At 44.7% G+C, this 15,607-nt stretch overlaps 1 protein-coding gene across 1 annotated transcript; it reads right to left on the bottom strand.

Moving 5' to 3' along the window:
• Window positions 1–4,671: 4,671 nt before the first annotated feature.
• On the bottom strand, window positions 4,672–5,545 carry LOC117285900 (keratin-associated protein 4-3-like). Its single transcript, XM_033763127.1, has 3 exons — window positions 5,286–5,545; window positions 5,047–5,156; window positions 4,672–4,946 (listed from the first exon to the last, which is right to left on the bottom strand). The coding sequence occupies exons 1-3, from the start codon at window positions 5,543–5,545 to the stop codon at window positions 4,672–4,674; spliced, it is 645 nt and encodes a 214-aa protein (XP_033619018.1).
• Between the last annotated feature and the right edge of the window lie 10,062 nt (window positions 5,546–15,607).

The raw sequence follows: 15,607 nt of genomic DNA, 5'->3' as shown, positions 1-15,607 counted from the left end.
TCACATAACAATAATTTTTCGCTGGTAGAAATTTCCTGAAACTCCTCAGATCAATACTGTACATCCTCCTGTCACTGCTGAGGGCCTTTGCACACTTGGTGCCTGTGCCTCCGACCCTCAGCCTGACAGCAGGGCTCTGCCTGTATATGAGTGCTGGGGATACGACCGGCAGGGCACACACAGCGGTCGTTATCTCTGGATGTCACCTCTAGGTGGGCGGTGGATGTCTGCCCATCTCTGCAGTCTGTGCCTGCTTGGGATTTCTTTTCAGTGTTCTCAGTACCGTTTTGCAGCAAGTAATCTCTGTAGGGGATTGGTGCAGGCACAGAATACATTTTCTGCGGGCTGAGCTGACCCCAGTCACTGCGGGCTGCTCCTGTTCTTTCTGCCCATGACCGTGGGATATCAGACGTTGGGGCAAGTGTGAGGCTGAGGAAATGGTTGGGATTAGGGCAAGGGGAAGATGCCAGAAAGGCACGTTATTGTTTTTTTCTTTAAATCACAATGCACACATTTTTCTTAAATAAGTGCTCCACAGAATATTTCAAGGTTTTGGTTATTTCCACATTTTTAAAACTACTGCTTCTGATCCCTGTTGCCAGTTTTCTTAATGCTTTTATGGAGAAAAATGTTGGAATTCTTTCCTTGCTGTTTTGACTCACAGCATTCTAATGTTATGGGTCCTTCTTGGAGTCAGGAAGAGCTGGCCTAATGCTAATTTTCTAGACTATTTTAAATCGTCAAGAATGTGCTCGAAGGTTTGCAGTTGTATATCTTTATTAAGCTAATCATGAAATGATTATTTCCTTTTCTTAAGGTGACGAACTGCGTGGAATACTTTTCAGTTGTTAGATCTACCTGAAATTGGTGGTAGAAAGCAAAGCAACTTAGTTTTTTATTGTTGTGAGTGTGTGTTTGCGTCACATGGCAATTGCATTCACCTTGGGAAACTGGTCCACGTACACATCACGTCCTGGTCATTCTTCCTCCCTTCCCCCTCTTCTTCCCAAGGTCCCCTCCCACTAACATAAACTTACTCTGTTTCCTATCGTCTCTCTTTCATTTTGCTCTTTAAATATTTTTATAGTTTGTTTCTTAATATGATATTTAACCTTATGTGTCTGATTTATTTCACTTAGCATTATGATCTCAAGATCTATATATTTTGCAACCAATTACTCAAATTTATCATTAGAGGAAGACTAATCTTATTGGCACATTTTAGCTTTAATGACATTCATCATTATACCATCAACATATCATTATATATATATATCATTATATCATCAGTGTAATGACAGTGGTCATTGGAAATTTGTACTCTTACAAAATATATCTTAGTTCTTTATTTTTCTCCATTCTCCTGCCATTCCATGAACCCCTTCACCCTTCCATATTTACAAAGACTTTGTTTCCATTTTTGCATTTTCTTATATTAATTTAATTCCCTCCTTTCCTTTCCCCTACCACTCCCATTTCCCCTTCCCCTTTGCACCTTTTTTTCCTCTTTCACATTGTGTATTATAATTTTGATCCTTATTTACACTCAGTGTCTCACACCAGGGAAACTATTCGGTATTAACACGTGTGTCCTATTTATTTCACTTAAAATTATTGCCTCAATGTGCAACCATTTAGCTATAAATGTCTCTAGTTTCTCATTCTTTATGGCTGACTAATACTCTGTTTTATAAAAAAAAAAAAAAAACCACACACACATCCTCTATATCCAGGCTCCAATTGATGGGCAATTGGGTTGTTTCCAAGTTTTAGCTATTACAAACTGTGCCATATGAACATGGGCATATATTGGTGTGGTATGATTCTTTTAATTCTTTTGGGAACATACCCAAAAGGGGAATAGCTGGGTGAAATGAGACCTCTAATCTTCATTCTTTGAGGAATCTCCACACTGATTTCCACAGTGGTCGAACCAGTCTGCACTCCCACCAACAGTGGAGAAAGCCCCCCCATCCTTTCCCCCCAGCATTTGTTATTGGTTGATTTCATGATAGCAGCCATTTTTTCTGGGGTGAGGTGAAATCTCAGCATTGTTTTCATTTGTATCTCTTGAGTGACCAGTGATATTGAACATTTTTTCATATGTTCATTTGCTATTTCTACTTTCATGTCTGAGAAATATCTGTTTATTTCAGTTGTCCATTCCTGGATTGGGTCTTAAGCTTGGGAGGTCTGATTTTTTTAATGTATGTGATTTGTTTCTTTTCTCTAACTGCCTACAGATTTTTATTCTGTTGTGTTTCTGAAATCTTACCTATATGCTAGGGGTATATTTTTTTTATTACAGCTAGTTGGAGCCCTATATGCCTCACTTATCTGTATGTAAGGTCCTTTTCCCCTGCTGGGAAGTTTTCTGCCATTACTTCTGTGAACAGTTTTTTATGTTATTTGCACTTTTTTTTTTTTGTACCGGGGATCAAACTTGGGACCTTGTGCTTGTGAGGCACGTGGTGGCTAAATCCCCAGCCCTGTCCTGTTTCTTTGTTGACTTTCATTAGTCTTATGTTACTTTTTTTTTCTTTTCTCTTTATCTTAAGTTTATTTGTACATTTTAGGTATACGATACAGTTACATTCATCACTGGTATCTTGTACCTTTACATGACTTATCTTGGTTGTTATTTCCCCCCATTCCCCAGCCCTCTCTTCAGCCCCTCCACCCTTCCCAGTTTACAAAGACATTGTTTCCATGTTTTTCCTTTTCGCCTATTTTTTCTCATCCCCTTTTACCTTTCCCCTACTTCCTTTCCTCTTTTAGACCTTATCTTCCTTTACACAATATTAATTACAGATTTTCATCCTTTTTTACACTTTGTTTTTTATACCAGAGAAACTATTTGGTAATTACATGAGTGTGACTTATTAATTTCACTTAAGTTCATAGCCTCAATGTGCATATTCTTGTTTGCATCATCTTGAAGCTGCTGGGTTGATTTCTCATGGTCCCTTAGTATTTTTAAGAAAAATTTCTTTTCCTGGTCACTAATGGTAGTCCTGTTTTCTACATCTGAAATTCTGGTCTTACATTTGCTCCTTCTGCTGTATAAACTTTCAATGGAGTTTTTAATCTCCTTGGTATCTGTGACATCTGTTTTATGGATTCATTTGTTTCCTATGTTGGGATTCCATCATATTCCTCAGATCCTCTATTTTTTTTATCTCTGTTTGCTCTAGATTTATTAATCATGTCTTGTACTATGGACATAATCTCTGTTGTTATCTGAGAAATTATTTCTGATTTCATTTTTTCCAGATCCTCTTTGTTGCCAGTATAGGAGGTCCAGGTGGTTGAGTGTCAGATTGTTCCATCTCATTGCCTTTTGAGGTTGCCTTAGGTGATCTGGAAGTCTGGCTTTGAGATGTGTTTTTGAGTCCCATCATTATGACAGATGCAGCCTGCTGTGCCTTTGTTGAGGCTACTTTTTGCTAACCCAGTGGTCTTGAATTCTGAGGAAGCCATTGAGCAACTTTTACTCTGCTGCTTACCAGTACACCAATTGCTGGATTCAGAATGATGGTCTTCTGCATCCCTGGGCTGTCCTGTTGTCTAGACAGGGTTCTGGCTCCAGCCTGTGCATACTGGGATGTATCTGTGACTGCTTTGGCTAGAGGCCAGCCTCCTTATGTAGCTGTTGTCTGGGAGGCCTTTGGCTAGGGATGTGCACCCCAGTCACTGGTGTCTGAGCAGGCTTCTGGCTCAGGTTTGCACACACACTTACCAACGGTATCAGTGGGGGCCTCTGGCTATTTTCCTGTACAGCACTTCTTCAGGCAGGCCTTTTTCTGGAGTTGAGCCTGGGCCCTGACTTGGACCCACTTACAGCCCCTCTGCTCATTTGATTTTATGTTAGTGCAGGGTGAAAGATATGGATGTTGTTTCCCTCAAGGTGCACATTTTTCAAGTGCTTAGTTGCTTCCACTTGGCTCAAGATATAAAGTGTGGAACCTGTGAGAGGAGGTAAGAAGATCTGGGCAGTGGGCCACAACAGAACAGGTAACTCTTCTCAGCTTCAGGAAGCCCCAGATACTCTTGGATTAAAACCCTGTGAGGTCATTGTGCGGCTACCATGGGAGCACAGAAGTGCGAAGTGGTCTGAATGCAAACTGTGACTAAGAAATTTTGATGGAACAAAAGAGAGACACGGGAAAATATTCAGTGCCGTACAGATTTATTTGAAAACGAGGAGGAGAGGTTCCTTGTGAGCAGGCAGACAATGGAAAGCAAGCTCATGGGGAAAAGAACAGGCCCCGAGATAAGGACTGAACCTCAGAAGTATTGAACATTTGTCATTCATTCATGGGGAGAAGTAGGAAGAAGGCTTAAGTGTTTGCTAGTGTTTTTCTTAGTTTGCTTAGAGAGAAATAAGATGATTTTTTTTTACATAGGAAAACATGACTCAAGGTCTAGAGCAGGTAAGCAGAACATGTGGAAGAGACAAGAGAGGAAGGGGCAAGGAGCAGGATGTCTCTCAGCAAGTACCTGCTCCAGACCCTGTGCAAGAAGACAAGCAGGTGCTGCTGATGTCAAAGGCTGGAGAGGCCTTTGAGTGGAAGCCCTGAGGCAGTTGATGGAGAGTTCAAATGTGACAGATGGCAGGGTCCGCAGCGGACAAGTGGGCAGCACAAGGATCCGTAGATCTGAGGGAGGCTGTCACACAGGTAGCCAGCCACACATGGGGTGGTAGCAGGTTCGGGTGCAGCACAGAGGTCCAGAGCAGGCTGATTGGCAGCAAGTGGGTTGGCAGTAGCTAGAATCATAGCAGCTGGGCTGAAAGCAGGGCAGGTGCAGCAACTGGTCACACAGGTGGACAGTTCCAGTGAGAGCACACTGGCTGTCAGTAGAGTCTAGGAGGCGAATACAGTCAGTGCCACGTGCTGATGGGTTTATCTGGCGGAACGGACCAGTAGCAAGAAGGCTGAGAGCAGCTGGGTGGGCAGCAAGGGGAGCTGCAGCAGCTGGTCACTCAGGTGGACTTCCAGCAGGTGGTCCTGAAGCAGGTGGTTTTGCAGGAGGCAGGCAGCCAACAGGGTGGGCAGCAGTTAGACTCACAGCTGGTTTGGTCACAGCAACTGGACTCACAGCAGCTGGGCTGGCAACAGCTGGACACACAGCAGCTGGGTGGGCAGCAAGGGGAGCTGCAGCAGCTGGTCACACAGGTGGGCTTCCAGCAGGTGGTCGTGCGGCAGGTGGTTCTGCAGGAGCTGGGCTGCCAGCAGGGTGGGCAGCAGTTAGACCCAGAGCTGGTTTGGTCAGAGCCACTGGACTCACAGCAGCTGGGCTGGCAGCAGCTGGACACACAGCAGCTGGTTGGGCAGCATGGAGAGCTGCAGCAGCTGGTCTCACAGGTTTTCTTGAAGCAGGTCCTGCAGCAGGTGGTTTTGCAGCAAGGTGGGCAGCAGCAGGGCTTGCAGCAGGGGGCGCTGCAGGTGCTGGTGACACAGGCTGGTTTCCAGCAGGTGGTCTTGCAGCAGGTGGTCGTGTAGCAGGTGGGCTGGCAGCAGGGGGAGCAGCAGCAGAGGGTCATGGTGTCAGGTGTGGAGGGCGGGTCCTGGTCACAGGTGAGTTTCTCAGGATATGAAGGTTTCTTCCCATCTGGGCTTTTTATATCCTGGACTCCCAATGACCAATAAGCAGGACTTCCTTGTATTTTGTTGTTGTTGTTGTTATTTGTGTTATTGATGAAGTGTCAATAAGGAAGTTGTTCCCTGAGTGTTTTGAAGTTTTTGAACTAGGTTCATGATCTTTTTGTTAATTGCAAATGCTATTTAGGAGCCCTTTTCCTGAAATCAGAAAGGCAGGAGTCATGGCCAGCACAATTTCTGCTGTGGTTCGCCATTTATTTGATTTCTGTCCTTTAGCTATACGTGCATTTCAAAGTGCCATGAGATGTTCAGGATTCTGAGCAATTCCTTTTGTGATGAATAAAAAAAGCCACTTTGGTGCAACCAAGGCCAATTAGTCAGAAAAGACCAACTCAGGGCTGCAACAAGCCACCCACCTCTGTCCACCTGCCCCGTGTTGTTCTCCATTCTCTCAAAGGCACAGAGGGAAAGGGTGGTTTCATCATCTTCTTCACGTGTGCATCAGCACCAGGCAGGAAGCAGAGGCAGGAGCTGCACACAGGGTGTCAGGAACCATCCACAGGTCACTGTGCATCTGCATTTCCCGCTGCCTCAGGACCTCAAGTGAGATCCGAGAAGTGTCTTACATGTAAATGTGATAGGTCCCACAGTGTGCACACCTTGGCTCTGTAAATGGAGAAAAATTAGATACAGGAAATGATATCCAAGATTTTTCAATATGTAAATTTATATATTTGCGCTAATTGGGCTAATTGCCTGATATAATTTCTTAATATCATTCTTTTCTGTGGGTACAAATGTAGGGTAAATATTGTTGCGTCTGAGGGAAGAGGAACCATTGCTCACACACCGGGAGAATTAGACAGCGTAGCACCACGTCACTGACACAAGTGTCTCCTCGTGACCCCATCCTTGGAGTCTTCTGAATCCTCCTGGCTGTGCTCATGCCTTACATTTGCATGTGTTTGATGACTGCTGTGTCTCAGACACGTGCTGCTCCTTTTCCTTTGTTGTCAGGTGGCGCCTATTCCAGTCTTGTGTGTTTGTTCCCGCTGTCAGTTTGTGCTGCTTGTGTGGGTTCTGGATATGAGTGCTGGGGGTACGACCGGCAGGGCACACACAGCGGTCGTTATCTCTGGATGTCACCTGCAGGTGGGCGGTGGGTGTGTGCCCATCTCTGCAGTGTCTGTGCCTGCTTGGGGTTTCTTTTTCAGTGTTCTCAGTACCTGTTTGCAGCACCTAATCACTGTAGGGGGTTGGTGCAGGCACAGGACACATTTCATCTGTCTTATTTTCCCCTCTCCTGCTACCCCCTTTATAACATCAGAATATTTCATTTATCCTTTAACACCTTATAAAATTATTTATCATGTATTCAGATTGAAAACCAGACTAATAGGCCAAAGATAATACATAACAGGTGAAATGATTGTACTAAGTCAAGGTACACTTTTATATACACAGTAAAAAAAGAGAACGAGGAAAAAAACTATTATAGCCACAGCAGATGATGTATCTAAAATTGTATATGTTTAGGATGTTTTATCCTGTACCTTCTGGTTTATTATTTTCCTTTTATTCTCTTCATGTTGACTTTGGGAAGTTGCAGTTTTTACTTTAACATGTAATTTTTCACAATCCAGTAATCCCACCATTTCATTAATGGTACATTTAGAGTTTTATTGAACAACATGATGAAGATATTGTGTTATCTTTTAAAATTTTAGCATTTTACTTTTCAAATTTACATTTCAAATACAGCTCTCATTAATTCTATTTAGATTCTCCCCCATTGGAAATTGCCATGAGCGGGCCAGGATTTGAAACAGGCTTTCTGTGTTGAACTGAAGCTCTCTTGTTCCCTTCTGTGTGTGTGTGTGGGGGGGCACATTTTCTCACATCTTTCCTTGTCCTTTTATAAGTGAAAACTCGACTTTTCAAATAACATAATGTAGCACCTTTGGAGATCAGATATTTCCTCACTGGGTCTTTGCTGTTGCCTTTTGTTTTTTGACTTTTCACGTAATTCTGCTAAGTTAGCTTATATGGTTACTCAAATACTACTACTTGTCGCGAGCCGCGACGTCGGGGTCCTGCCAGCAGGCCCCAAACCTGAGAGGATTCACCGAGAGTAAACACACTGAGTCATGCTCAGATTCAAACAGATTTCTTCTTTATTCTTCTTTTACTTCTACTTCTAATACTACTTCTACTACTACTGCCAGACGGCTCTCACACTTATATCAGGCAATAATATGAAGGTAAAAACAGCTTCAAGGATGAAAAACAATCTCAAGGATAACTGTACAAGGTCACAATTACGGCTTCACAGAGTACACATGATTTACAAGAAACAGGTGCTTTTTCTGGAAAGCGAAACTCAGCTCTACAAAATAGTTATTGTAAATAATGCCATAAGATGGCAGCCGATCACGGCCAATCAGAACTTACAACATAACAACTCCTTCGCTCAGGGAACTGCAATGCAAGCAGCCAGCTGTCTTGCAGTCAGTCTCCCACACTACTGATAGGGAAAACTTTTATTAATAACTAAAACCTATGAAATGTCATAATATAGAAAGGCTTCTGCTGTCCCTAATGGTAGTCTGTTTAGCTCAGAACTAACAAGACACCGGAGGCACTAATTAATTACTGGATTTGGTCTCACCCTGAGATAACAGGGCACAGCGAGGTCTCGAGCTCCCAGAGAGACTGAACCACCTGATGGTGAAAGTGTCAAGATAAAAAGGACCACTGCCAACATTCGCTCCCGTGACCCTGAGCACCCCCTTCCTATGGGCTAGAATAGATAACTAGGTGAATCTTAAAGGTAAACTCGCCAACAGCAAAGAACCGTTACGTCTGGGTTGAAAAGATGAACTATTTTGTGACTGTGATTTGAACTGAGAATGAAATGTAACCACCCAAATGAAGTCAAGGCTGTGAAACCCTATAAAAGGAGGAGCTGTAACCCAGTGTGTGGTCGATCCAGGCACAGCTTATGTGTGATCAACCCTTATCGATAAGTAAATTTGTTATTTCCATTCTGCTGCCTCTCTGGGTGTCACTTACTGATTCCTTCTGTAACACTAGTACTAATAAAACTACTAATAATTTAGGCTAATAGACAGAGATTTTCTTAAACTCCTCAGATCAATACTTTACATCCTCCTGTCACTGCTGAGGGCCTTTGCATACTTGGCGGCTGTGCCTCCGACCCTCAGCCTGACAGCAGGCAGCTCTGCCTGACCCCTCACTTCCTGTGTGAACCCTGGATCTTCACAGTCAGCCAGAGGTGAGAGCCCAGAGTCTGCTCGGGTCCGTGGAGCACACACGGGGCCCGTTGTACGTGCAGAGCCTCTGAGGCTCCTCGGAGTCTGTCAGAGCTCATCAAGGCCCCTTCGAGATGTCGTTCTCCTGGTTTTCTTTTTGAATGCTCTGGATATACTAGTGTTGTCCCAAGCTGTCCTCTACCTCTGGGTCGTGTGATGATGAAGAGTTGCCTCTGCTTGTACACAGCAAAGGCCTCCACGCAAAGGCCCTTCAGAGTTAGCGACGTTCGAAACAGCTCCGAGTGCGCCCTGGAGGGAGAGGGATCCAGAGAAGGTGCTGATGGAGCAGTGAGGACGGTTCTCCTGGGGTGAGTGTGGAAGGAGCCCTGGCTGCGGGCTGAGCTGACCCCAGTCACTGCGGGCTGCTCCTGTTCTTTCTGCCCATGACCGTGGGCTGTCAGACGTTGGGGCAAATGTGAAGCTGAGGAAATGGTTGGGATTAGGGCAAGGGGAAGATGCCATCTGCGCCATTGACCCTGTTTTTGTAAAAACCTCAATATACACGTGTTTCAAATAAATGCTCCACAGGTTGTTTCAAAATTTTGGTCATTTCCAGGTTTTGGAAAACACTGTTTCTGATCACTTTTGCCAGTTTTCTCAAAGCTTTAATGGAGAAAAATATTGGAAGACTTTCCTTTCTGTTTTCACCCACACCACTCTAGTTTCATGGATACCATTTTTAATCAGGAGGACCTCACCTGATACTAATTTTGTAGAATATATTAATTCATGCAAAATGTGTTCAGAGGTATAAAATGGTGTATTCTTATTAAGATAATCCGGAAAGGTTTATTTTCTTTAGTTGAGGTGAGGAATTGCGTTGAACAATTTTCGGTTGTTAGATCTACCTGAAATTGCTGGTAGACACAAAACAAAGTAGTTTTTTTCTTTTTGTGAGTGTGTGTTTGCGTTATATAACAATTGCATTCGCCTCAGGAAACTGGTCCACGTACACATCACGTGCTGGTCATTCTTCCTCCCTACCTCCCTTTCTTTTTGAGGTCCCCTCCCATTAACACCCACCTACTCCCTGTTTCCTCTTATCTCATTTTTCTCTTAGGTATTTTTAGATTTTACTTTCCTTAATATGATATTTAACCTGTGTGATTTATTTCACTTACCATTATGATTTTAAGATCCACGTATTTTCCTACAAATTATTTAAATTTCTCAAGTTTTTTAAAAAAAACAGGAAAGAAACGTGAGCCAGGCAGAGACACCACTGAGATAAATCCATGGCCCTCAAATGTATCATTTTTAATTGGTGAATAATATGCCACTGTGTATATATGCCACATTGTATTTATTCATCTGTTGCTGGGCACAGAGCCCACTTTTCTAACTACTGTGAACTGTGCTGTTTTAGCATGGATGTCTGGTGACTTTAATTCCCTAGGAAGATACCCAAATTAGGTGTAGCTGGGGCTAATAGAAAATTCTAGTTTTAGTTTTGACGAGAGTGCTCTGTATGGATTTCCATAGTGTTATTCTAGCTCACATTCCTGCCAGCAGTGGAGAAAGTTTCTTTTCCCCTCAGTATCTCTGTGGCATTTGCTGTTTTTTGAGTCCTTGCTGTTGTGATCTGCATTTTCCGGATGACCAAAGATGCTGACATTTGTCCTTGTATTTATTGGCCATTTTCACCAGGTGTGAGCGGTGTCTGTTCATTTCTGTGGCCCAGGTGTTGACTGAGTCTCTTGGTGTTGGGGATCCAAATCTTGAGTTCTTTAGATATGCCAGGTGTTTGTCCTCTGCCTCATAAGCAAGTGGCAAAAATGTTTTTTGCATATGATAGGTTGTCTCTCTTAGGTGTTTCCTTTGCTTGAGAAGCTTTTAGTTTTGTATGAGCCCATTTGTTAATTGTTGATGTTCTATCTTGTGTAACTGGGTTATGTTCAGGACATCCTTTCCCATGCCTGTGTCAAGAGTGTTACCAATTTCTTCTCCCCAGAGATTGTTTCTGTCTTTATATCTAAGTCTTTGATCCATTTTGATTTTATGTTAGTGCAGGTGTAGGATATGAATGTTGATTCCCTCTTCTGCACATGGATAAGCAGTTCTCCCAGCATCATTTGTAAAGCAGACTGTCTCCTCAGCTTAGGTTTTGTCAAAAATCATCATCTGCCTATTTCTAAGTTTTAGCTGTTACAAACTGTGCCGCTAGAAACATGGGTGCACACATATCACTGTGGTGATTATTTTAATTCTTTCATAAAGATGCCCATCAGTTGGAGACTGGATAAAGAAGATGTGGTTTTTCTATAAAAGGAGTATACTCAGCCATAAAGAATGAGAAACTGGAGTCATTCATAGAAAAATGGATGCACACTGAGGCCATGCTCCTAAGTGAAATAGGTAAGACACACATGTGTAAAGGCCACATAGTTTCTCTGGTGTGAAAAACTAAAAGTGTAAAGAAGATCCAAATTGTATAACTGACTATGTGAAATAGGAAGAAAAGGGCTAAAGGTGTAGGAGAAGTGGGAAGGGTAGGGGAAAGGAAATAAGGGAGAAGAAAAAATAGAAAAGGAAAAAATGGAAAGAAAGTCTTTGTAAATAGGGAGGGGGAGGAGGGGATGAAGGGAAGGCAGGGGTAAGGGGAAAAATGAGAACCAAGACCTGTCATGTAAGGTTACAAGATCCCAGTGATGAATGTAACTGTACTGTCTACCTGAAATGTACCAATAAACTCACTGAGGAAATTATCCACCTAAAGGTGCTTGGGATTTTTTTTTCTCCATTCTTTCTTCTGATTCATTTGCAAACATGTCTCTTTTTATGCAAGGATCTTGCCATTTTCATCAATGTACCTTTGTAATATAATTTGAGGTCTGGGATTGTAAGGTCTCTCCCCTTGCTCTTGATGCTAAGAATTATTTTTGCTATCCTGAGTCTCTTCTGGTTCCATATGAATTTTCGGAGTGTTTTCTGTATGTCTGTGGGGAAGTTTGGGATTGCGGTGAATCTCTACGTTTTTCCTAGTCCCTCATTTTTCTCTCATTGTGCACAGGAAAGTGTTCACCTCACGCAAGTGTAAAGATGCTCTCTCTCAGGGAAGCCAGAGCCAGGCCAGGCGAGCACAGGATTTCCAGGTGCTCAGTGATTTCCCTGGGCTCAAGATCTAAGGTGCGGGACCAGTGAGCGGAGGTAAGAAGAGCGCTCGCTGGGCCAGGATACAAACAAGTAACTCTTTGCAGCTTCAGCAAGCCCCAGATACTCCTGGTTCCAACCCCTGTGAGGCAATTGTGGGGCTCCCACCGGAGGACAGAGCGCAAAGTGGCCTGAAAGTAAGCGCTGACGAAGGAAGTTCTATAGCACAAGAGACACAGGGAAATGTGCAGTGCGATACAGATTTATTTGGAAATAAAGAGGACAGAATCCTTGTGAATGGGCAGACCGTGGAGAGCAAGCATCACGGGCAGAGAACAGGCCCGAAGAGGACTGCAGCACGGAAGTACTGAGCGCTCATCACTCATTGGCCGGATGAGTAGGGAAGGGGCTTTAAATTTCTGTTAGCGTTTTCTTTAGGTTCTTGGAGAGAAAGGAAGAGGATTGGTTTTCTACATAGGAGGACAGGAGTCAAGGTCGAGAGCAGATGAGGGAGCGCAGAAGCCAGACACGGTGAAGAGGCCAGAGAGGAAGGGGAAGGAGCAGGATGTATCCCAGGAAGCACCCGCTCCAGACCCTGATCGAGAAGACAGGCAGGAGTTCCTGAGGCCAAGGCCCGCAGAGGGTTCCATTGCAGGCCCCGAGGCAGTCAGTGGGGAGGTGGAATGTGACAGAAGGCAGGGTCCACGGCAGCCAGGTGGAGGCACCCTGATCAGAGGCTGCTGCAGAGGCTGCCACCCAGGCAGATACAGACTGGATGGTGGCGGATTGTGGTGCAGTGCACAGGTCCGGAGCAGGCTGGCTGGCAGCAGGTGGACTCACAGCAGCCGTGCTGGCGGCAAGCGGCGTTACAACAGCCTCTCACACAGGAGGGCAGTTCCAGGGAGAGCGCATTGGCTGTCAGCAGACTCTAGGAGGTGAATACGGAGTCGGTGCGCTTTGATGAAGTGGTCCTCTGAGGAACTGATCAGCAGCAAGAAGGCAGACAGCAGCTGGGCCCATAGCAGCTGGGCGGGCAGCAAGGGGAGCTGCAGCAGCTGGTCACACAGGTGGGCTTCCAGCAGGTGGTCGTGCGGCAGGTGGTTCTGCAGGAGCTGGGCTGCCAGCAGGATGGGCAGCAGTTAGACCCAGAGCTGGTATGGTCAGAGCCACTGGACTCACAGCAGCTGGCCTGGCAGCAGGGGGAGTCACAGGTGATTTTACAGCAAGGTGGGCAGCAGCAGGGCTGGCAGCATGGGGGGCTGCAGGTGCTGGTGACACAGGCTGGTTTCCAGCAGGTGGTCGTGCAGCAGGTGGGCTGGCAGCAGGGGGAGCAGCAGCAGAGGGTCATGGTGTCAGGTGTGGAGGGCGGGTCCTGGTCACAGGTGAGTTTCTCAGGATGTGAAGGTTTCTTCCCATCTGGGCTTTTTATACCCTGGACTCTGCCTGTTGGGACCAATAAGCAGGACTTCCTTGTATTTGTTGTTGTTGTCACTCGTATCTGATGAATTGTCAATAAGGTAGTTGTCCCGGGTGTTTTGATGCGTGTGAAAGTAGCGTTATCATCTTTTTGTTAATTATGAATGCTATTTAGGTCCCTTTTCCTGAAATCAGAAAGCCGGAGTCATGGCCAGCGCAATTTCTGCTGACACCATAGCGTGTGGTCCTGCGGTCCTTCCTGCTGGCCTGGGGAGGTGAGAGCAGTTGTCCCTCCCGGTCTCTGTCCCTTCACTCTTCATACATTTCGAAGAGCCCCAGACAGTGAGGATTCCGAATGATTCCTTCTGTCATGACTGGAAAGGCCACTTGGGTCCACCCAAGGCAGATTCCTCAGAAAAGCCCGACTCAGGGGTGCAGCAAGCCCCCCACCCCTGGCCACCTGCCCCGTGTTGTTCTCCATTGCTATCACAGGCACCTGGGGAAAGGGTGGTTTCATCATCTTCTTCACGTGTGCATCAGCACCAGGCAGGAAGCAGAGGCAGGAGCTGCACACAGGGTGTCAGGAACCATCCACACCTCACTGTGCATCTGCATTTCCCGCTGCCTCAGGCCCTCAAGTGAGATCCGAGAAGTGTCTTAGATGTAAATGTGATAGGTCCCACAGTGTGCCCATCTTGGCTCGGTAAATGGAGGAAAATGAGAAGTATAAAATGATATCCAAGGTAGTTTTTAATCTGTAAATATACACATTTCCCCAAATTGGGGCATGATACCTTACATGATCTCTTAATTTTGCCCTTCTCTGTGGGTACACATGTAGCACTAATATTGTTGCGTCTGAGGGAAGAGGAACCATTGCTCATACACTGGGAGAATTAGACAGCATAGCACCACGTCACTGACATAAGTGTCTCCTCGTGACCCCATCCTTGGAGTCTTCTGAATCCTCCTGGCTGTGCTCATGCCTTACATTTGCATGTGTTTGATGACTGCCGTGTCTCAGACACGTGGTGCTCCTTTTCCTTTGTTGTCAGGTGGCGCCTATTCCAGTCTTGTGTGTTTGTTCCCGCTGTCGGTTTGTACTGCTTGTGTGGGTTCTGGATATGAGTGCTGGGGATACGACCGGCAGGGCACACACAGCGGTCGTTATCTCTGGATGTCACCTGCAGGTGGGCGGTGGGTGTGTGCCCATCTCTGCAGTATCTGTGCCTGCTTGGGATTTCTTTTCCAGTGTTCTCAGTACCTGTTTGCAGCACCTAATCGCTGTAGGGGATTGGTGCAGGCACAGAACACGTTTCCCCTGCTTTCCGTTTCCCCTCTCCTGCTACGCCCTTTTATTTTTACTGCATCAGAACCACGTATTTATCTTGCAGGACGTTATAAAGTCAATTATCATATATACAGATTGAAAGTCAGATTAATAGGCCAAAATTATATAAAACACATAATATAATTACAGTAAGCAAGGTACACTTTTAGATACATAGTCAAAAAGAGAAAGAGGATAAAAGGCATTGAATCCAGTGCAGACGATGTATCTAAAAGTGTATACATTTAAGACTTTTAATCTTATATGTTCTAGTTTATTTTCCTTTTATTCTCTTTTGTCAACTGCAGCTTTCACTTTAATATGCATCACTTTTAACAATCCAAGAATGCTAGCACTTCCTTAACAGTACATTTAGGGTCTTTTTGAATAAATCTTGATGTAGCCCAAGCTATGAAGATGTTCTGTTACCTTTATTCTTTTTTGGCTTCTTTGCTTTTTTGGTACTGGGGATTGAACTTGGGTCCTTGCACCTGTGAGGCAGGCACCAGAACCACTGAAGTAAATCCCCAGCCAAAACCTTTATTGTTTTACCTTTTACATTTGTATTTTAAATATAGCTTTATTAATTCTGATATTTTTTTCCAGGTGGAAATTACGGAGAGCAGGCCGGAATTTGAAGCAGGCATCCTAGGTTGTTCTTCCCTTGTGTTTGGTGGGGGGCGCATTTTCTCACATCTTTCCATGTCCTTTTACAATTGAAAATTGGCCCTTGAAATCACACAGTGTATCCCCTTTGGAGGTCAGATAGTTCCTTGTAGTGTGTTTGCTGTTGTTATCTTATCTTTGTGTGTGCGTGTGTGTGTGTGTGTGTGTGT

Source organism: Fukomys damarensis, unplaced genomic scaffold (assembly GCF_012274545.1).
Source record: "Fukomys damarensis isolate Sample0158 unplaced genomic scaffold, DMR_v1.0_HiC HiC_scaffold_13, whole genome shotgun sequence".
Taxonomy (NCBI): domain Eukaryota; kingdom Metazoa; phylum Chordata; class Mammalia; order Rodentia; family Bathyergidae; genus Fukomys; species Fukomys damarensis.
This window is presented reverse-complemented; position numbering and strand designations above follow the sequence as displayed.

Coding starts and splice junctions, on each gene's coding strand:
- LOC117285900 (XM_033763127.1), bottom strand. CDS start 5,545: ATGACCCTCTGCTGCTGCTCCCCCTGCTGCCAGCCCACCTGCTACACG. Junction 5,157..5,285: donor TGCCAGCCCAGCTGCTGTGA/GTCCAGTGGCTC, acceptor CAGCTGCTGCAG/CTCCCCTTGCTGCCCACCCA. Junction 4,947..5,046: donor GTCTAACTGCTGCCCACCCT/GTTGGCTGCCTG, acceptor CTGCCCACCCAG/CTGCTCTCAGCCTTCTTGCT.